This window comes from Sphaerodactylus townsendi, linkage group LG06 (assembly GCF_021028975.2).
Source record: "Sphaerodactylus townsendi isolate TG3544 linkage group LG06, MPM_Stown_v2.3, whole genome shotgun sequence".
NCBI lineage: Eukaryota > Metazoa > Chordata > Lepidosauria > Squamata > Sphaerodactylidae > Sphaerodactylus > Sphaerodactylus townsendi.
The window spans coordinates 13707675-13730860 of record NC_059430.1 but is presented as its reverse complement, the minus strand read 5'-3'; the positions used below and the strand labels follow the sequence as shown (position 1 = coordinate 13730860).

General features: G+C 46.4%; 1 protein-coding gene across 1 annotated transcript in view; it reads right to left on the bottom strand.

Moving 5' to 3' along the window:
- Positions 1 to 20196: 20196 nt before the first annotated feature.
- ST8SIA1 (ST8 alpha-N-acetyl-neuraminide alpha-2,8-sialyltransferase 1) overlaps positions 20197 to 23186 on the bottom strand; it is a 76227-nt gene continuing 73237 nt past the window's right edge. Inside the window, exon 4 of the mRNA XM_048499540.1 lies at positions 20197 to 22432. Within this exon, the coding sequence (XP_048355497.1) occupies positions 21958 to 22432 (475 nt within the window). The 3' untranslated portion in view covers positions 20197 to 21957. The remainder of the gene's footprint in view (positions 22433 to 23186) is intronic.

Genomic DNA, 23186 nt, shown 5'->3' with positions numbered 1-23186 from the left:
CCCTCTGTGCTATTGGTATGATTGATGTTTCCGACACTAAATGGTAAGCAGGGTCACACAGCAAATATTCTAATAGCTTGGTGTCTGGTGGTTCAGGATCATGTGCGTGGCGATGTCTTTTTACAGCTGAAAAAGCAGACAGTTTTATTAGGGACCGTCTGACTCAGGCGTGGCACATGCTCCTGAATACCCCAGCATATTCATTTCCTAACCATCTGCAAACTGGCATCACACCAGACCAGCTTCCTCTGACTGTCTGTCCCTGATTCACGGGGTGTTCTATCAGCTTGCCAGATGGATGCTTTCTGTTGCCAGCAAGTGTGACTGTTGCCCATAAGGGCCCGCGGGGATCCTCCCCGAGCTGATTCCAAAACTGGGCTTACACGTTGGCTACCGAGCGCGAGATGAATTGTACGTTGCAAAGGCAGTTTGTGCACCCAGTTTCCTGTGTGATGGGATGTCACTGCAACAGGCTCGCTTGCCCTTGAGGGAAAGGCAATCCCAGGGTTGTTTTATATTGACTACATCCATCTTTACAGGTTGAGCAGGTGTTATGATGTCATTACTACTGCCCTATTTAATTAGAACAGACAACTGGACTGACCAGCCAAAAACTACGTACTTACTAAATAACAATTCTGGAATAATCCTAGAACAGACTGCAAGGTTTCTCAAACTGGTTGTCAATAAGCGATCTTAGTTTATTTATGTAATACTAGCGGTACCCAGCCACGCGTTGCTGTGGGTTATTGTGGTGAAATGGGAAAGGAACAGACGCTGACCCTTCCCTCTCCCTCCACTAGGGTGGGTGGGTCATATCCAGATGCTGGGCCCCCTCCCTCCCCTCCCTTGCCTGCCACTCCTCACTCTCTCCCCTCCCTCACTTCTCTTCCCGTGCATGCCACGCCTCCCCCGCCCTCCCTCCCCTCTCCCGCCTTCCCTCCCCTCTCCCGCTGTTTATGTATGTGTATGTGTTTCACTTCCACTCGAGCTATTGCCTATGTACTGTTTTCACTGCTCATATCTGGCCATCTGAGCGAACATTCTAAGCTGCACAAACATTCTAAGGGTGACAGTTACACACAGGCAGCTGCATGTCCTTCACCATGGAGCGCTAGGAAAAAGGCATTTTACCTGGGCCAGGTGTGAAATTTCAGGTATGTGAACATCTAAAAACACTCTCATCTGGCTGACTATAGTGGCTGGGAATTTTATGAGGAATTGGCCCAGCAGTTACTGAGTTATACTGTCACTAACAAATACACGGTTAGCTTTTTATATATATAGATAAAGGTCATGTTTCTAACTAATTTATATTTCTTTTTGTGTAATAATAATATGCCATTAAGGTGTATTGTATTGTATTGTATTGTATTGTATTGTATTGTATTGTATTGTATTGTATTGTATTGTATTGTATTGTATTGTATTGTATTGTATTGTATTGTATTGTACTGAGCAGGTGTTATGAGGGCAGGGGGAGAGACAAGTCAAATGTGACACACCTCTGTGATACACTCTGAAGATGCCAGCTACAGATGCTGGCGAAACGTTAGGAACAAGAGCCACCAGACCACAGTCACACAGCCCGGAAAACCCACCAGAACCAGTTGAATCAGGCCATGAAAGCCTTCGCCATCACTTGCGCTTATTATATGGAACACAGGGTAGGAATCCCAGAAGAAGCCTGTATATTCCACAAAGTGGAATATGTACTCCATATTTCAAATATGTGTGTGTGTATATCTATATCTATCTATATATGTATGTGTTGTGTATATGTGTGAGTATATGTGTGGGTGTATGTATATGTGTGTGTGTATACACACATAGATACATACACATGTTCTCTCTCTCTCTAATACACACATATAGATCCATACACACATATATACAGCTCAATCTAGAGTGGGGGAGAGTGGGTTTGAAAGGAGTTGATGATAGGTGGGTCCCTACGCTGGCGGAAATCTCCTCCCCAGGGCACTTACCCCAAGGGAGGGGCAAATCCACTGGGGGTGGACTCCACAGCCTCCAGAGATGCTCCAATGCAGCACAGAGCACTGCGCTAGTGCCCATGTACCCCCAATGGCTCTGCCGGCATAGCAGGGGCATTCTAGAGGCGTGGCCAGGGGTGGAGCCAACATTAGTCAGCTTCTACCCAGGCATTGTCTCTTGGGATGCTGGTGCCTATTAAGAGACAGCTCCGGCAGTTTGTACCTTCAGACTGAGTTTTCCTGAGGCAAATTGCGGAGGAGTTGAGCTTAATGGTGAGCAGCCGGGAAGCACTGCTTCTGCGATACGGTTGCCGTCTCCAAGTTGGGAAACACCTAGAAAAACTGGGGGTGGAGCTGGAAGAGGGTGAGGTTTGGAGAAGGGAGAGACTTCAGTGGGGGACAATCTATAGCTGTGGTGGCGAACCTATGGCACGGGTGCCAGAGGTGGCACTCAGAGCCCTCTCTGTGGGCACATGCAAACAGAGTTGCTTTCCCTCACACATTTAGGCTGGCCTAGGCCGCTGGGCTTGATTATTAGCATTAAACCTAAGACCTAGTTTTGGGGAAGCAGTGTAGGTAACCCTGTTAAGCGCTGCTAAACCCCACTGATTTTCATGCGAAGAACTGAAGCGCGATCCTTTACCTGGGAGTAAGCTCAGTTGCTGACAATGGGGCTTGCTTCTGAGTAAACCCTCCTGGTGTCGTGATTCACTCGTTGAAAGAGTTGTACAGTTGCTTCAAAGCAACGACTACCACCAAGCTTACTCTCGAGTAATGCACGCCTCAGAGCCAATTGTTTTTTCTAAACTAAAACCTCAGTATTCAGGTTAAATTGCCGTGTTGGCATTTTGTGATAAGTGGGTTTTGGGTTCCAATTTGGGCACTTGGTCTCGAAAAGGTTTGCCATCACTGATCTATAGAGTCTGCCTTCCAAAACACCCATTTTCACCAGGTGAGGTGATCCTGGTTACCTGGAGAACATTTGTAATTCCAGGAGATGTCCAGGTACCACCTGGAAGAAGAAACATTTTTGGTTACCTATACAAGGACCTTAATTCCCTGTGATGAGTTTTAGTGATCATATGATTTTATTTTCTCTCTCTCTCTCTCTCTCTCTCTCTCTGTATATATGTGTGTGTGTGCGTGTCCGTGCGCAAGCACGCACGCGTATAGCTGGTACGTTTGCATATTTGAATTCACAAGGTTATAGGTACATCTTCAAATAAAAGGGATGCGCTCATTTTAGAGGGACCTCATTTCCTAACCAAAAGCTCTTAGCACTGAAGAAGGACCAGAAAAGATTTGAAATAGTTTATTGTATCTTGATTTCTGTTATCGTTCAGCAATTATTCAGTAATTATATCGAGACACGCTACACACATTAACTGGGAAGGAACAGTCTTGTGTGAGTAGACATGTAATTAATTTGGTAATCAAACAGTAGTCCCTTTGTATTGTCGAAGGCTTTCACGGCCGGAATCACTGGGGTGCTGTGTGGTTTCCAGGCTGTATGGCTGTGTTCTAGCAGCATTCTCTCCTGACGTTTCGCCTGCATCTGTGGAATATCCATCAGATCCTCTGAAGATGCCAGCCACAGATGCAGGGGAAACGTCAGGAGAGAATGCTGCTAGAACACGGCCATACAGCCCGGAAACCACACAGCACCCCAGTAGTCCCTTTATTTCCATAGGATGCCTCATACTGTAACCTTTCTGCCTGCCTCCATATGGTTTTCCTTTTGTACCTTGGACCACCTGGAGGCTGGTGACCCTATTCTATACCCACGAAAGGGTAAGAACACATTACTCCTAGTATCTCTACCTGACCTGGCCACTCCATATCACCAGCCAATCACAGTCGTTAATATTGCACAGCCTTTTCCTGAACCCACCAGAGAGAATTCTGGGAGATGAACATCCTCACTTCCAGGTACCTGACCAAGTTAGATCCTGGCTGTAGGTCAAGAGAAACCTGATCGGTTCCACACGTCCTTCCTATTACCCTTCAAGCCATGTTCTAGTTGGACTGAAATTTGAAATAAGTCTCCGAGATGCTATCGCACCAGCCATTTGAGAGAGAAGCGTCTGCACCAATGGATATTCTTGACGAACCTGGCATCTAAAAATAAATATTCACCGGCAAAGGGACTGTGTTACACCTGGAGCTGCTGGCCATTCCTATTTCCCTCCTCCCTGAGCGACTACGGATCTGTTGCCTGTCGGAAAAAAAACCAGCCACAATCCAAGCCACAAGGTTTGACTTTCCTCCTCAGGTGACATGTCGTATTACCTCCCTCACGAGCCCATTAATGTTGCATTACAATATTTTGGTGTGCTATGGAACTGAGATATTTCCACAGTTGGATGACGTGGTTTTCGGCAACAAATGCAGCCTACCTGTGTTTTTTGGGATAGGGGTGGACACAGATCTGAATCCAGAGCATTTCAGAAGGGAATGGTGGTACGCTGGAGGAGGGCATTTGAGGGCCTCTCGTCCAAACCTGAGCCACCCGGATCCGGGCCGTTTCCTTGATACCCCTCAAAATCTGTACATGTCTTTTGGGTCGGTTCGGATTAGGTTATCTTTCATGTTTTCTAAGCCTATTGTTCTATGAACCACTCCGCCAGTCTACTTTGAGCATTATGGCTCTCCATCGTTCAGCAGAGGCCAACCTACTGACAGTCCCTGGCCCCTCCATGATGTGGCTGGCCTCCACTCGGGCCAGGACCTTTACAGCCCTGGCCCCTGCCTGGTGGAACACTCTCCCTCCAGCTGTCCGGGCCCTGCGGGATCTTGGTGATTTCCGCAGGGCCTGCAAGACGGAGTTGTTCCGCCGGGCTTTTGGAGTGTCCAGCCGCTGAAGGTGCCCCCCCCTTTCCATTTTTATGGAATTAGGGTCCATTACCATCTGTTGGACCCACCCTTTCTTTTCTCCTCTCAGGAGGGTTTAAGAGGGATATTGCGGGCATTGTTATGTTATGTATTAATTGCTGCATTTTAATTTATATTATTTAGAGATTAACTTGTATTTGATTTTATGTTTATCTGTATTTGAATGTTATGTTGTTCATCGCCCAGAGCCCTTTGGGGGTTGGGCGGTATATATGTTGAATGAATGAATGAATGAATGAATGAATGAATGAATGAATGAATGAATGAATGAATGAATGAATGAATGAATGAATCAATCAATCAATCAATCAATCAATCAATCAATCAATCCACGGCACTCTCTGGTTTTGACCACGTGGCCTTACCATGTAAAAATGCATTGAGGTGGAAGATGGTGGTTTCAAAGTGGTCCGTGTCTTAGAACAGGAGTCCCCAACATTTCTAAATGGCTGCCACGAGAAGGCTGTCAAAACTTCATTAACTTCATGAAGAAGAAGAAGAAGAAGAAGAAGAAGAAGAAGAAGAAGAAGAAGAAGAAGAAGAAGAAGAAGAAGAAGAAGAAGAAGAAGAAGAAGAGGAGGAAGAGGAGGAGGAGGAGGAGGAGGAGGAGGAGGAGGAGGAGGAGTTTGGATTTATACCCCACCTTTCTCTCCTGTAAAGATACTCAAGGTGGCCTACAAGCTCCTTTCCCTTCCTCTCCCCTCAACAGACACCTTATGAAACAGGTGGAGCTGAGAGAGTTCCGAAGAACCATGACTAGCCCAAGGTCACCCAGCAGGAATGTAGGAGTGTGGAAACACATCCAGTTTACCAGATAAGTCTCTGCCACTCCGGTGGAAGAGTGGGGAATCAAACCTGGTTCTCCAGATTAGAATCCACCTGCTCTTAACCACTACACCTGACTCTTAACATGGTGGTAATCCTTCTGCTGTGGTGACATGTGATGCCAAAGCAACATTATAAAAAAATTTTCACAGTCTATCAAAACTCCAGTAGTCCATCATAAGTCTTGCTGGGCAAAAGCCCCTGGGCTGCACTCATATATTAAAAACATTTGGCAGGGGTTTGAAATAGTATAGGTAGGGAACATGGACCCTATGAGCACCACGTTTGGGAACCCGCCTTAGAAGGCAAAGTACTGAAGTTCAAGTCTTCCTGCAACTTTCAATTCCAAACCTCCATTTCAAATCTGCTTTTTGCTCATGCAAATTAAACCTCCTCACATCTAATTTTCCAGTTCCTCGCATCTAATTTTCCCTGTCAAATGTATTGAAACGTGATTCGGGCGTCAGTAAATCTACACTCTGTGTGCATAAGTTTGTCCACACAAACAGCTTATAGAAGCTGTCTGACACCCCTTCACAATGGAATGGATCTACACAACCGGAGAGGAGAAGGAAAGGACAACAAACAAATATAAATGAATATAAATAAGGATAAAATTTGGAATATTCACCCATCCGCAAACCAAATTTTCCAGTTCAAATATGGCAGCAAGTCAATGCTGTTCTGTCATTACCTGCATTGGGAATTAAAACAGAGGGCCCACTAACTTGAGGACAGTGTGCAGGTTTTTTCTCTCCAGAGTTCAGCATTGCTCCCCCCGCCCCGCACTTCGGTTCGGAAAATGTTTTATTTGACGCCTCAGAATGAACATTTTAAATGAATCCCCTTTTAAAACAATTCTCTGGCTGAAACATTATGGAAACGTCTTCGGTTGCTGTGTGACCTCTCGACTACGTTTCCCATGCTTCTCTGCTTCCCTAAATGTTCTCCTCAGCACCATTTTCTGAGCTTGCTCAGCCCCCCCCCCCCCCCGGCCTGTTTTGTTGCAGCATTTCTCTGTTTGTTTTGTTATTTTGGCAGGGCGGGGGGCAATCTTTGAAGCATTGAGTAGTATAGAAGTCGTCAATCACTGAAGCATCAATTCAACACAGAACTAAAAAAGGGGTGGGAATCAGATAACGGTGGCCAGCAATCTTTTCAAGGGGGTGAGCGCAGACGTACATCTTTGTAAAAGGGGGGATTGGATTTGTGCAGAAAGCGCCTATGACTCTTTCAGAGGCATACCAAGGGGGGGAGTGCCCGGTGCACTGGTGTGTCCTCTGCCCCCATCCCGCCCTGGAACACCCCCATCCTGCCCCCGAACACACCCGCCATGCTCCCGGAACGCCCTCGCCACACCCCCACACGGGCACGCACCTGGTGCATTCCTCCCCACCGCCCTTTTGGAGCTACACCTCTGGACTCTTTTTGTATTGCTCCTCAAGATATGCGGCTCCCATCCAAAATCTGTGGCTCCAAGATCGCGGGATGTAATTGTACCTCTCTATTCTGCATTGTTTAGACCTCACCTGGAATATTGCGAACAGTTCTGGGCACCACAATTCAAGAAGGGTATTGACAAGCTGGAACAGGTCCAGAGGAGGGCAACCAAAATGGTCAAAGGTCTGGAATCCATGCCTTACGAGGAGAGTCTTAGGGAGCTGGGGATGTTTAGTTTGGTGAAGAGAAGGCGAAGAGGTGACATGATAGCCCTGTTGAGATATTTGGAGGGATGTCATGTTGGTGAGGGAGCAAGCTTGTTTTCTGCTGCTCCAGAGGCTAGGACCAGGAGTCATGGGTTGAAGGTGAAGGAAAAGAGATTCCACCTAAACATCAGGAAAACCTTCCTGACAGTCAGGGCTTTTTGACATTGGAATGCACTTCTTGGAGTGTGGTGGAGTCTCCTTCTTTGGAGGTAATAGAGGCTGGATGGCCATCTGTCAGGGGTGCTTTGATTGTGAGTTCCTGCATAGCAGGGGGTTGGACTGGATGACCCTTGGGGTCTCTTCCAACTCTATGATTCTATGATCTTCCAGAATGGACTGCCAGTGGAGTAACCTTGACTGCTGGCATTTTACTGGACCTGCAACTTGAATCATTCTAGAAGAGTTTCGGAGGATACCTGCGCTGGTCCGCAGCACAACGGCTAGATTTGAATCCAGTAGCACCTTCAAGACCAGCCAGATTTTCAGCGTGTGAGCTTTTGAGAGCCAAAGCTCCTGTCGTCAGATTACAGAGGGAACTCTGACTCTCAAAAACGTATACCCAACAATTCTTGTCTGCCTCTAAGGTGCCTCTGGATTCAAATCTAGATGTTCTGGAACCTCTCTCTCTCTCTCTCTCTGACTGATTTCTATGCTAAATTTGCTAGCTGGTTTTTCTCGGCATTTGAACTTTTTAGAGTGTTGTTGGACCTGACTTGGATGGCTCAGGCTAACATGATCATTTCAGATGCCAGAAGATAAACAGGGTCAGCCCTGGTTAATATTTGGATGGGAGACTACCAAATACCAGGGTCTTTATGCACCTGTTAGTCTCTTGCTTGAAACGCGGGCTAGGGCTTTTACGGCCCTGGAACACTCTTCCTCCAGCTGTCCGGGCCCTGCGGGATCTTGGTGAGTTCCACAGGGCCTGTAAGACGGAGTTGTTCCATCGGGCTTTTGGAGTGTCCGGCCGCTGATGTCCCCCCCGCCTCCCTCCATCCCCTTCTCCCTTACTTTAGCCTCCTGTGTTTGGGATCCCTTTACCATCTATGGGACCCCTCCCCCCCTTCTGGGCGGGTTTTATTAAGGATTTATTGCCAACGCTGTTTTTATATGCTGACTGCTGTTGTTTATTTTAAATGGGTTTTAATTGTATGCTGTATCGTTGTATCGTTATGTTGTATCATTATGTTGTTCACCGCCCAGAGCCCTTTGGGGGTAGGGCGGTATAAAAAACTCAAAAATAAATAAATAAAACCCTACTGCAGTGGTGGCGAACCTATGGCACGGGTGCCAGAGGTGGCACTCAGAGCCCTCTCTGTGGGCACTCACTCACAGAGTTCACTATGTGGGAGGGGGGTGGAAAATCACCCCCCCACACACACACTCACACATCTAGGCTGGCCTGGGCATGATCCTTTACCTGGGAGTAAGCTCGGATGCTGGCAATGGGACTTGATTCTGAGTAAACCTTCCTAGGATTGTGATTCACCCTTTGGAAGCATTGCACAGTTGCTTCACTAAGCTTACTCCTGAGTAATGCACGCCTCAGAGCCAACCGTTTTTTCTAAACTAAAACCTCAGTATTCAGGTTAAATTGCCGTGTTGGCACTTTGCGATGAATAAGTGGGTTTTGGGTTGCAATTTGGGCACTCGGTCTCAAGAAGGTTCGCCATCACTGCCCTACTGCGTTGCCTTAAGTTGGCTCTTTACACACACAGGGTGTTTGACTGCATTGCTGTTTCTTGATATAAGTTGTTGTTACAAGTCACCTTGAACACCTTGAGCCCTGTTTGCAAGTGGTCGTGAAAACGGGTTTCTTCGGCAGATATACACATGCTACAGTGTTTAAGAAAGAGCCAAAGGCAGCCAGGGACTGGGAGCTAGCTAAATGTGAGCTTATAACTCCTCATTCAGCTATGCATGTGTCGAATGTGCCATTAGAATTATTTAAGGCATATGGAAAGAAAAACCAAATAGACATGCCCTGATCTTATCTTGTCAGCCCTATTTTGTCAGACCTCAGAAGTTATGTTGGGTCAGCTACTTAGATGAAGAGAAGAGAAAAGTTTGGATTTATACCCTTCTTTTCTCAATGGGAAGAAGTCTCAAAGCAGCTAACAAAGTCCTTCCTTTCCCTACAGGGGCAGCAGTGGCGTAGGAGGTTAAGAGCTCGTGTATCTAATCTGGAGGAACCGGGTTTGATTCCCAGCTCTGCCGCCTGAGCTGTGGAGGCTTACCTGGGGAATTCAGATTAGCCTGTGCACTCCCACACATGCCAGCTGGGTGATCTTGGGCTAGTCACAGCTTCTCAGAGCTCTCTCAGCCCCACCCACCTCACAGGGTGTTTGTTGTGAGGGGGGTAAGGGCAAGGAGATTAAGAACATAAGAACTAGCCTGCTGGATCAGACCAGAGTCCATCTAGTCCAGCACTCTGCTACTCGCAGTGGCCCACCAGGTGCCTTTGGGAGCTCACGTGCAGGAGGTGAAAGCAATGGCCTTCTGCTGCTGCTGCTGCTCCTGAGCACCTGGTCTGCTAAGTCATTTGCAATCTGAGATCAAGGAGGATCAAGATTGGTAGCCAGAGATCGACTTCTCCTCCATAAATCTGTCCAAGCCCTTTTTAAAGCTATCCAGGTGAGTGGCCATCACCACCTCCTGTGGCAGCATATTCTAAAAACCAATCACACGTTGTGTGAGGAAGTGTTTCCTTTTATTAGTCCTAATTCTTCCCCCCAGCATTTTCAATGAATGCCCCCTGGTTCTAGTACTGTGAGAATTGTAAGCTCCTTTGAGTCTCCTGCAGGAGAGAAAGGGGGGATATAAATCCAAACTCCTCCTACTCCTCCTCCTCCTCCTCCTCCTCCTCTTCTTCTTCTACAGCAGACACCTTGTGAGAGAATTTGGAGAGAACTGTGACTGGCCCAAGGTCACCCAGCAGGCTTCATGTGGAGGAGTGAGGAATCCAACCTGATTCTCCAGATTAGAGTCCACCACTCTTAACCACTACACCCCGCTACACCAATGAAATCTAGGGCTGCTATGAAGAGGCAGGCAATCACAAGTCTGTCTGACTATCTCTGGCCTTGAAAAACCTATAGGGTCGCCATAAGCCAGCTACAGCTGGACAGCAAAAACCAACCAACGTTGAATATGGCTTGTGTGTGTGTAACCCCCATGCCCAGAATGGGTTGAACCAGTAAGGGGGTGGAGACTCAGAGCAGCAAAAAGGCTGCAGAGGTCTTTGGAGAAGACAAGGCTACCAGACTCGGACCTTGGTTGTATAAGCCCTTGACACCTTGTTAAGGGTTTCTTTTTGTGGTTGTAATGGGTGAGAGTTCTCCTGGAAACCTTCATCATGTTGCATCCTGTTCATCAAGCCCTTGGAGTCTTTAGGAGCCAACCCACTTGCAAAGAAGAATTGGACTTGGCAGTATCAGTAGACTGTAACTAGAAGGACTTGAAATGCAACCTGAACAGGACCTTGAATTGTAATGTTAAATGTTGATGTTTAATGTTATTTGTAAAGAGAAGTAAACTGTTTTGTTTAAATTTGGTTCTTTGCAACTCCTTCCAAGTACTGCCCCACAGAACCCACAAGCTGAGGTTACATGTGCATTCACTGTAACTTGGTAACAGGGCTTGGATAAATCGGGGCACACTGTTTTAAATAAAATTCCAGGGCCAAAGGGGTCACTCTCACTCCATACACTCCACTCCAAATATTCAATCTCACTCCAAATATTCAAAAAAAAAAAAGAATATTTGCACTTCTGAAAAATGGAGATTTTTTTTTATTTGTCTGGATCACGGACACCAGATCGGAAATAACACAACCTTTCCCTTTCGAACAGTTCTGAAAAAAAAGATTAAACAATGCAACGAATATCTCCCATCAGGCTGTTTCTGGTATTTGGCAAACAAAAACGTCGCAGGGAACCTAGAAAATATACATCCAGTACGGTCTGCTTCCATTAACGTTATAAAGAACGGAGGCTCCTTCAGGTCAGAGCCGCAAGGCATTTTGTTTAAAAGAGAGCTACGCTCTACGAAGGAATGAGTAAAAAGAACACAGACGTTTTATTGCAGAACAAACTAAGGTAAACAAGGTCATCCTAAGCAAGCCTACTCAGAATCCTACACAGCAGGGTTACTCCCATGATACTTGCCCTAAGTAAAGTTCATGTAACAGTTGACACATTGGTAAAGCTCTTGTAACAGTTGACACCATCCACCAATGGGCACGGCTGAGCCAAAGGTAAGCACTTCCGTTGGAGAGAAGAACGTTGATGCGATTCTAAGCCGGTTGCCTCTGGCTCAGATCTGTTAGGATCGCACTATTAATGTGCACATCCTTAAATCTGGCTTACGACCAATGCTCTATGTACAAAGAGCAAACAGACACAATTCTGTGACTTATTGCAAATTTGCACGTTACGTTGCAGTATTTAGTCTGCAATTTTCCCCAATTTATTCCTGTTTTTGCTAACAGGATACAGCATAAGACTGAAGGCTTTCCCCTCCCACCCGCACTGGAAGCTTTATCTGGCTTCAGTGAGATCTCTCACGCAGATATTTGGACACCTCTTTGCAATAGACTTGCCATGGGTCCACTGACAGTGGGCAACAGTGTTGATGGCATCACTCTAGGAATTTCCCTAGTCTCTATGGTACAGACTAGGGGAAATTCTTTGAATGTCATGAAGGATGTGATAGCATATCCGCTGAAATTCCACCTTTCCCCAGGCACTGCCCTCCAAATATCCTGGCATTTGCCATTGAAGGGCTAGCATTCCTGCTGTGCAGACGCAACAGCTAGCAATTTGTAAATTTTCTAAAGAAAATAAAATAAAATTAAGTTTCTCACAAAGTGGAACTGTGCACTCAGTCTCCCCACAATCTGTGTTCTGTGTGGGCCCCCAATGGAGGAAGCGTGGTACCCAACGTGGCCTTCATCGTGCCCAGAACATTCACAAAAGAGTTGATCTCGGCCTTCACTGTAAAACATTTTGTAGCCTTCCCCAAATAAGCCAGAGAGGTATTGCTGCGTATCAAAGGAGCGCTGAATCACAGACTTCTCCACTTAAGAATTCACATCCGTTTGACACCACAGGGCGTTAGTAAAACTCCCTCCCATACATTATGAATGACAAAGTAAGTATTAAGCCGGAGAGAAACCAAACGCTCAGAACATTACGGCGTCTCAAAAGTACACCTAGTTTGCCTATTTGTGTGACATACAATCTGTAGCGTACAAAATCCTGTACTTACCTGACTATCAAGTTGTCGCAAGCAAGGTTGCCAGTGCTCAGATAAGAAGCCATTCGAATACTTAACGGTTTACCTAAGGTAGGGTTCACAGGGAATAATATCATTCGGACAACACTGATAGTTTGTTTGGTTTTTTTCCCCTGTTGATCGACGGGGTTAGGATGTGGGACGGTTTTCCTGCAAGACTGCATGGCTGTTTCATCTTTACATATATACAAGAAGTCCAAAGGAGTTCAGGTTCCTATAAATGCATACACTTTTAAGGCATAGGGTTGAAAGAGACGCTTGACCAAAGGGGTAGAAAGGCAAAGAAAATCGTCCCTCGGATACAAATGGTTCAAGTTTGCATGAATACATGAAATGCCTTACACTGAACTGGACCAATGGTTCGTCAAAACCTATGTTGTCTACTGAAACTGGTGTCTGCTCTCCAGGGGCCTTCAGAGAATGGGAAGGTTCCAGTCAGGGTGGTGTGGTGGCTAAGACCAGGTGCAATGTAATCTGGAGAACCAGATTTGATTCCCCGCTCTGCCACTTGAGCTGTGGAGGCTTATCTGATGAACCAGATTAGCTTGTGCACTCCAGCACACGCCAGCTGGGTGACCTTGGGCTAGTCACAGTTCTTCAGAGCTCTCTCAGCCCCACCTACCTCACAGGGTGTTTGTTATGAGGGGGGAAGGGAAAGGAGTTTGTCAGCCCCTTTGAGTCTCCTTACAGGAGAGAAAGGGGGATATAAATCCAAACTCTTCTTCATGAATGAATCTACCTCAGGGATCCCTGACTTTGTTGTACCTGCCGGGGACATGTGGAATTCGGAAGCAGCTTGGTGGGCACAGCCACAAAATGGCTGCCATCACAGGTGAAGGTAGCCATAAAACAGTTACCACAGCTCAACTGCAGTACACAGTTTAGATCAGTGATGGCGATCCTTTTTAAGACCGAGTGCCCAAATTGCAACCCGAAACCCCAGTTATTTATCGCAAAGTGCCAACCCGGCAATTTAACCTGAATGCTGAGGTTTTAGTTTAGAAAAAACCGATTGGCTCCCTCTTCCTCCGCCCCACCCGCTCGAGCAGGGGCCAGCCTGCTCTCGCCTCCAGCAAGTCCTGCGCGCACCACTCTGTGCCTCCCTAGCATCTCTGCATACTCTGCGCCCCCCCCCCCCCAGGCAGAAGCCACCTGGAGCTCAGGCACCAGGCCCGCCAGCCAAGTCCTGCCTGGTCACCACAGCGCGCGCATGTCGTGCTCAGTGGCCCAGGCCACTCTAGATGTGTGTGTGTGGGGTGATTTTCCGCCCCCCGCATTATGAGCTCTGTGTGTGCATGCCCACAGAGAGGCCTCCAAGTGCCACCTCTGGCACCCGTGCCATAGGTTTGCCATCACTGGTTTAGATCCTCGCGCTGTGATGGTAACAGCTACCAAAACCACATCAAAATATACATAGCTGGTCAATTTCCAATAGTCCATGGGAAGCCTTGTCGGACCAAAGTCCTAGCTGGCCCTACCCAGTTTGAAAAAACATTTGGCAGGAGCCAGAGAGGGTGTCAGTTGGTGTCATGGTGTCCATGGACAACACTTGGAGACCCTTGATCTACCCTCTATGAATCAGTAGCAAGCTATGAATCACTAGCATGCTATGACAAATAAATGTAATAATGGGAAGCACTTTATCACACTCCATCAACAGAGGATGCAGTGGCCATGACATATTTCCATGATATTTTGTTTTGGCTGGATCTTCTTGTCATCAGCCTGTGCTGCCTGGAGGATGACGGCCATAACTGAACGGTCTGATCAAATTCATTCAGCACAATTGGAAATATGGTGTTGGAGGAGAGTTTCACAGACGCTGTGAAGAGGGTTCCAGATCAAATCGAGCCTGGACTCTCTCTAAAAGCTAAAATAACTAAACTGGGGCTATCCTACTTTGATCCCATTATAAGAAGACAAGGGTCACCTGGAAAAGACAATAATGCTAGGAAAAGTTGAAGGCAGCTGGAAAATAAAAAGACTCTGCATGTGACATCCGTGGCTGGCGTCTTCAGAGGTGTATCACAGAGGGAAGTCTGTTACACAGATGCAGGTGAAACGTTAGGAACAAGATCCACCAGACCATGGCCACACAGCCCGGAAAACCCACCAGAACCAGTTCTTCAGAACTCTCTCAGCCCCACCTACCTCACAAAGTGTCTGTTGTGGAGAGAGGAAGGGAAAGGGGTTTGTAAGCCGTTTTGAGAAAAGCATGGTATAAAAACCAACTCTTCTACTACAATTTTTAATTTCCAAACCTGCCAGGGAAATGATTTTTTTTTAAAAAAAATTATTATGCGGGGGACGGGGTATCTCTGAAGCTAGATGTGCAGGATCTGTGAAGAATCACAGCACGCGGCTTTGAAGCATCTGATCCAGGAGAAGTAAAAAATAGAACAAGCGCAAAATGGCAGGCCAGGAATCATTTTAATTAATTAAATAAATAAATGTCTACCACGTCCATCTCCGAAGGGCTTGGGGTGGCATTTTGAGGGAGTGAGTGCAAACCAAGGGGGGCGGGGGCGGGATTGAAAATGTTTTGCAAGTGTTTTCATTTACTCGTTTGGGAAAAGCCTGTGTCTACTCAGATTGGCAATAAAGCCCTACACCAGAGGTGGAATCCAGCAGGTTCTCACCAGTTCCCGAGAGGGGGGTTACTAATTATTTGGGTGTGCCGAGAGGGGGTGACTAATTGGGTCCGCTTTTCCATTAGAAATTCCATTAGGTCCAAAAATCATCAAGTCCCGTTGTTTCCTATGTGGCTGGTTAGCGAAGGTAGAAAACGGGAGATAATTCTCCCTGTTGGGCTGTTTTAAAAACATGTTTTAGAAATATGGTCAAGTTCCTGGTTTCAGGAAAGTATCCTTCTTTTGAATTCTAGAAACAAAATTAAGTATTTGAAAGTATTAAGTATTTGACAGGCAGTCAATTAGAGGAGATGTAGTTGTTTCTGTTGGCAGTGGATGATAGGACGTGCTATACTGAGTTTAAATTATGGACAGAAAGATACCAGCTCGAAATTAGGGACTTTTTTTTTTACAGTAAGAGTTTTTTACAGTAACAGAGAAATTTTTAATGCCCCGCCCCTGGAATGCCCGGCCACGCCCCCATCATGCCCCACCCAGCCCCATTGGCGCTACACCACTGTTTGAATCCCACCACCATGGGAACCTGTTACTAAAAATTTTGGATCCCACCACTGCCCTACACCCTGACCTTTTAAAATGGGGATGCGGGGGATTCAACCTGAGACCGTGTCCATGTGAAGCAGAAGGCTCTCAGCTGAGCCGTGATCCAGATTTTGGAAAGCGTTGTGAGAAAAGTGCTGTAAATGCTTGTTTACAGAGGGGTGGCTTGGTTATAAACCGAAGGTCTGCAGTGCTGCTTTAAATAACTTGATATAGCAACAGAAGAATGGTGTCTTCTCCTGCCAATTCTACCTCTGGCCCATTCCTCCACTTTCTTTTTCAGCTTGCAGCATTTGTGGCATACCTAACACCCTGTTCATGACAGTAGGCAGTAGGAAACACCGGGAGCCAGAGCAGACAGAGGAAACAGCAGCTGCCTCATTTCCTGCTTCCTCAAGGAATTGGAGGAGCTTGAAGCCTGCGACTTGGCAACCTTATTCCCACATGGCAAGAAATGGTCCCCAGGGTGACTGTGCGGCAAACAGGAAACAGAAGTTTTCCTTCCAGCCGGGTTCCGTTCCAAGGATAGAAGCTTGAACACCCACCTCTTTGCCTGCTTTCGGTAAGGCCTCAAACCTATTTTTGAATGCAGACTTTTGTCCTAACATCACAGTAGCAGAAATCTCAGAAAACACTGATCGTAATTTTTATTTAAGGCAGAAAACACATGTATTTGCTTTTTGGAAGCATCCCCTACTATTCTAGATATACAAGAAATGTCTCTCGGCCCTTTTTGACATTATTCGCACAGATGCTTCCGAATCGCCGGCGAACGCCTGAATTTTCCACCGGCTTCCTAAAAGTGAATGTATGCGGTTAACAAGATCATATGTATGGTAATAAATCTGTTCCCACAAGCGTAGACCTGAGCGTGATGTTTCCCATTAGTATATTTTGCTTTGTTGTTGTTGCGTCCAAATCCCAAACAGGAAACAGGGGTAGATGGGGAGGAGCAGCAGTGGCGTAGTGGTTAAGAGCAGGTGCATTCTAATCTGGAGGAACCGGGTTTGATTCCCAGCTCTGCCACTTGAGCTGTGGAGGCTTATCTGGGGAATTCAGATTAGCCTGTGCACTCCCACACTTACCAGCTGGGTGACCTTGGGCTAGTCACAGTTCTTTGGAGCTCTCTCAGCCCCATCTACCTCACAGGGTATTTGTTGTGAGGGGGGGAAGGGCAAGGAGTTTGTCAGCCCCTTTGAGTCTCCTAGAGGAGAGAAAGGGGGGATATAAATCCAAACTCTTCTTCTTCTTCCTTTCGTCTCTCCTTTCACTTTGATAGATCCAGCCATGGGCCGTTATGTGTCAAAGAGGGCTTCCAATCAGTAGCACTTCCTGGAGTGGACAGAGTGGACCTTCATTTCGATGTACACCCAAAAATGAATCTTAGTGCAGACGTGGTTGATCCTCCACAGATTGTATTGGATTAGGGTTGCCAGCCTCCAGATGGCACGGGGAGATATCCTGCTATTACAATTGATCTCCAGATGGCCGCATCAGTTACCCTGGAGAAAATGGCTGCTTTGGAGGATGGAACCAATGGCATTATACTATGCTGAGGTCCATCCCCTCCCCCAAACTCTGATCTCTCAAGGCTCCACTCCCAAACAGCCAAGAATTTCCCTACTCCCTCCCCAAATCGCACTCTCCCTAGACTCCACCCCTACCTCAAATCTTGAGGTGTTTCCCAACCCAGAGCTGGCAACCCTACATTGGATTGATGGGGCCAGTGTGGTGCCATACAATGAGACCATATTCTATCACTCAACTGAGCAAAGTGTGCAAAGTCCGACTCCATATGCTGCCTTCTCTAATGTTCAGAGCCTGCCGAACACCACTGCTGACATATTATACCATACTTGGCCAGTGGTGGGATCCAAAAATTTTAGTAACGGGTTCCCATGGTGGTGGGATTCAAACTGTGGCGTAGCGCCAATGGGGCTGGGTGGGGCACAATGGGGGCATGGCCAGGCATTCCAGGGGCGGGGCATTCCTGGGCGGGGCTGTGGCAAGGATGCAGCCGCTGCGCCAGTCCTTGGGCGGGAAACGAATGCATGCAGGTGCAGGCTGCCACGCACGCCGGTGCACCTCCTGCCAGACTGCTTCAAGTTCTGCGCGCTACTGCTGAGAGGAGGGGCGTAACTAAGGCAAAAATCACGTGGCAAAATCACCAATTAGTCACCCCCTCTTGGCACACACAAATAATTAGTAACCTACTCTCGGGAACCTGTGAGAACCTGCTGGATCCCACCTCTGTAACTTGGCCCTTATGGATCTTGGCCAAGACCAAAAAAAGAGGAATGGTCCATTCACACCTACCTCTCCTTCCCATTACTTAGGTATTCCCTAAAAGAAAGAAAAAGATGAAATGTTTCCTTTATGAAGATTCTAGGATCTACTGTTTCCCGAATAACAGCTGAAAATAAAACAGGGCTTCAGGCACTGGGAAACGTAGGCCGGTCATAAAACAACCATCCTTATATAATCGGTTGCTTGCAATGAGAATAACAAAAGGATCCAAGCCTCCGAGACTGTGTTTTTATGTTTCCCTTGCTCCATAATTTTTAAAGCATTTTTAATAGCAATCCTTAAAAGCATCCATCAAAGACTGGTTTATTTTTCAAACAAATCCTTGGTCCGGGGATGATCAAAAAGTTAAGATGCTACGGGAGACAATACAGAGAGAAAGCATATTAACTAATCTAATAAAAGAGGAGATAGAAAGAATATCCATGGCTATTTTAAAACGTTTGGCCATTGTCCAACACATCCCCCTTCAACAACTTAAGTTTTCTAATAGAATCATAGAGTTGGAAGGGGCCATAGAGGCCATCTAGTCCAACCCTCCGCTCAATGCAGGATCAGCCTAGAGCAGCAGTTCTCAACCTGTGGGTCACGACCCCTTTGGGGGGTCAAACGACCCTTTCACAGGGGTCGCCTAAGACTCTCTGCATCAGTGTTCTCCATCTGTAAAATGGATACATGTTAGGGTTGGGGGTCACCACAACATGAGGGACTGTAGTAAAGGGTCGTGGCATTAGGAAGGTTGAGAACCACTGGCCTAGAGCAGGGGTCTTCAAACTATGGCCCCCCAGATGTTCATGAACTACAATTCCCATCAGCCCTGCCACTTGGCCATGCTGGCAGGGGCTGATGGGAATTGTAGTCCATGAACATCTGGAGGGCCATAGTTTGAAGACCCCTGGCCTAGAGCATCCCAGACAGTCCAGCCGCTATCTAAAAACTGCCAGTGAGGGGGAACTCGCCACCTCCTGAGGCAGCTGATTCCACTGTTGCACAACTCTTACTGTAAATTTCCCCCCCTAATATCCAGTTTAGGATATCCAGTTTAGGAATCTTTCTGCCCGTAATTTAAAATCCATCATTGCAAATCTTAGCCTATGCTATTCTGATACATACAGGGTCAAACACTGGTGTGTGAGCTCCTCCTCTGTCGGCCACTCCTGCAGTGTAGGTCACCTCATAGAGCTCGGCTATCCTTTCGGATCAAACAAGATGCGGCTCTGGCTTCGGTTCTGTACCTGTTTTCTGTGGGCACTCACAACCTTCAGTAACAGCTAGCCAAATGGCACTTGCCCCCGTAACTGCCTCTTCTTGTGTCTGGAATATTGACATGGGGTGAGTGAGACCTGTTCAGACGCCAGTTCAGACAGAGTAGAGGCAACACGGCCCTCCTCCTGAATAGGTTCCTCACTGCAGTTATTTCCACATTGTTCCCAGCATCCCTGAAATTTGCTAAAAATATCAGTGGGGCAAAAAGGTTTGCAGATTATACAGTGCACAAAACACAGATGTACCATTCTGGCTTAACACTGTTCTAGAGTTCTCTCACTGAGTTGTACCCTACTGAGTTTATCCTAACATAACGTTTCTTGTCATTTCATTCCAAGGACAACTTGCTTGTGTCATACTGTCAACATCAGATTGCCTTTGTTACGTCCTATATGACCATTTGACATAAAATACCCCTACAGCGAGACCCTGATTTAGGAAGCTCTCAGCCTATCCTGTGTTGATCCCTACAATTAACACAATGATCATACCTTCAGACCGCACCAAGAATGAATATTTGCTAAGCTTTGAAATTCAAAATTTTCACTTTTCCCATTTGGAACACAGAATTTCCTAACTGGATTCACATTACGAATGCGGAAGTTATTCCTTGACGTTGAAAAAAATGAATGCTTTCAGGCAGGTGAGAATCAAGTATCATCAGAGGCCAAAGAGAGAGGTAAAATTTAACCACCCTTCAGTAAATACTGTGAATAATCAAAGTTATATATAATCAAATTTATATATATATGCAAGAGCTTTTGCCATTCGTTTTGACTAAAACCGTGTAGGGGACATTAGCGGTAGTTTGTATCCACTGGTACGCCACACAACCTCTTGCTATCAAGAAGGCGCCAATCTTGGGCTCAGCATGATTACACCCTTCATAGTAATTGGTTTTAAAGAACCCAGATCTGACACAAAGGTCAGCAACAATAGAATTCACTACAACATGGCTCAAAATGAGGCAATAGTAGCCCGGGCTGGAAAAAAAGTTCGTTCGAAGGAGATGTACAGCACAAAAGAAGCTGCACAAAAGAAGTGATCGTTTGATCCAGCAGTTATAGCTCCCAACCTTGTGGTGAGTTCTCCTGAAGACAGAAATCAATGCCACTAGAGGAAATGACTGCTTTGGGGGGTGGGCTCTATGACATTATGTCCCAATGAAGTTCCTCCCCAAACCCTCTCTCCCCAGACTACATCCTGAAATTTTCAGACATTTACCAATCTAGAGCTGGCATCCCAAACCAGTTTCTTTTCCAGCCCTACTAATTTACTAGTGGTTATATGAGCTGCCTAAGTCATACATGAAGTCATACAAGATACATGGTTTGCTGCCATATTGAATGTATGAAGCTGTCCTATTGAGTCAGGTGATTGGTCCATCTATTGTCTATTCTGGCTGGAAATGGCTCTCAAAGGGTTCAGGCAAAAGTCTTTCTCAATCCTTCTACCCAAAATCTTTGACCTGCAGGAGCCAGACAGTGAACTTGGGATCTCTTAAGACAAATCACAAGGTCGCCTCCCAAAGGTTAAACATCAGCTCTGACTTCAAGCGGACAAGCTCTGGAATGAGAAGGAATGTAGAATGTGGTCCGTATAACAAACACAGCAGGTAATTTTTGGACATCTCAAAACTCGCTCATCTTGGCGATGACAAAAACCACAGGGCAACTGCCCTGGACCTACCATACAGGATTCTAGGATTCACGACATATCAATATCACAAAACCAACTCAGAACTTCACCCAAATCGACACCGCGGAAACAAACTGGGTTGGTTTTCTGACCAAGAACAAATCTCAACAACCAAATAGCAAACTTGCATTCTACAGCACGTGGAAAAATCGGGCAACTTTTTAAAAAATAAAATATTTTTTTTCTGCTTAAAAAACATTCACATTTTTTTCTTAAAAAAACATTTTCCTGTTTTGAGTGCTACAAGCGTGTCGCTGTAGAATGCCACAATCGAAAGCAGTTCTCCGTTATTATTATTTTTAAAAAGAGAGAAAGTTGGCACTGTTTGACTCCTTGTGACACTCTCGGAGGGAAACCAAAACGGGCGACGCGAGGCACCTCTCGAAATGTAGCTTTAGAAACAAACAAGCAAAAGAGATGTCTACCCAACACAGGCGTCAGTCTTAAAACTGGAGCAAAATGAAGTATTCAGCGCCGTCATTAAAAGCCCTTTTTATAATTGTATAATCGGCAACCCCTTGAATGCCCTTGGAAGTCCAACTTGGGCAAAGTCACACCCAATTCCAACATTCCACCGAACAAAGTTCACCAAGAAGCTCACAGAACTCCGCTTCGCAATGCTGCTGCTTCCTCAATTCCCCTCCAAGTTGTCAATTGAGCAATTATGATCAGAATGGTCCATGCAATCCATTCGAGGTTGGTTTCCCCCCCCACCCCTTGTTCAGGCAATTTTATTTTTTTTTAGAATTTGAAGCAAGCACTTTTCTCGAAACTTCTCTGAGGCCCTCAGGCAGCAGATTCCTCGCACCGTTCCAGCTGCATCCGCAGCACTCCGTTTTTGTGAAGAAACCAAAGCTGTAAGAATTCCTCCGGCATCGCGTGGAATCCCGAATCCGGCAAGACGTTGTCATAGTAATGATGACTGATAAATTTTCCATGCAGGTCCATTGAAAAAGGCCAGAAGCCGTAAATGGTGACTTCTTCACACAAACCCAGGGCGGCGCTGACCAAGAAGAGGCCCGTGGACAGCCGCTTGGCGTGAATTCCTTTGCTCTTCCAGAACTTGCCGGTGTCGCGCAGGAAGTTGGGGTTCGCAAAGATCACCGTCTGCTTTGCCCCAATGTCTGCTAGGGTGTAGTAAACCCGGAGCGACGGCTCCGTTCCCCCTTTCATGGAGAAGGCAGGCATGTAGATGTAGCTCTGGTTGTAGACTTTAACACTATCCACAAAGGCTTTTCGAGACCACAGAAGGTTCTGAAACCTGTGAAAAACAGGGAGGAAAATTAGGGAAAAAAATAGCACCCGCTCTGACTATTATGCTAGACAGATTCTTTAGTCAGCCATCTGACCAGCATAAACAAAAGTTTAAAAAGCAAACAACAGACAAACATAATTAACAAACAGTTCTGTTGGAGACCCCAAAACATTGTATTCTGCTCACAGTTAAAAGGAACTTTGCCACAGAGTGTGAAATATTAGGGACCTTATCCTTAAGCAGAAAATTAGTGAGTCATTAAGGCAACTGAAATAACAAAGATGACCAAAGGAGCAGCAGTGGCATAGGAGGTTAAGAGCTCATGTATCTAATCTGGAGGAACCGGGTTTGATTCCCAGCTCTGCCGCCTGAGCTGTGGAGGCTTATCTGGGGAATTCAGATTTGCCTGGGCACTCCCACACATGCCAGCTGGGTGACCTTGGGCTAGTCACAGCTTCTCGGAGCTCTCTCAGCCCCACCTACCTCACAGGGTGTTTGTTGTGAGGGGGAAAGGGCAAGGAGATTGTAAGCCCCAAACTCTTCTTCTTCAAAGCAGGTAAACAACAGAGGCAAAAGGAGGAGGAGGAGGAGTAGTTTGGATTTATACCCCACCTTTTTCCCCTGTAAGGACACTCAAGATGGCTTACAAGAAGAAGGAGGAGGAGGAGGAGTAGTTTGGATTTATACCCCACCTTTCTCCCCTGTAAGGACACTCAAGATGGCTTACAAACTCCTTTTCCTTCCTCTCCCCACAACAGAC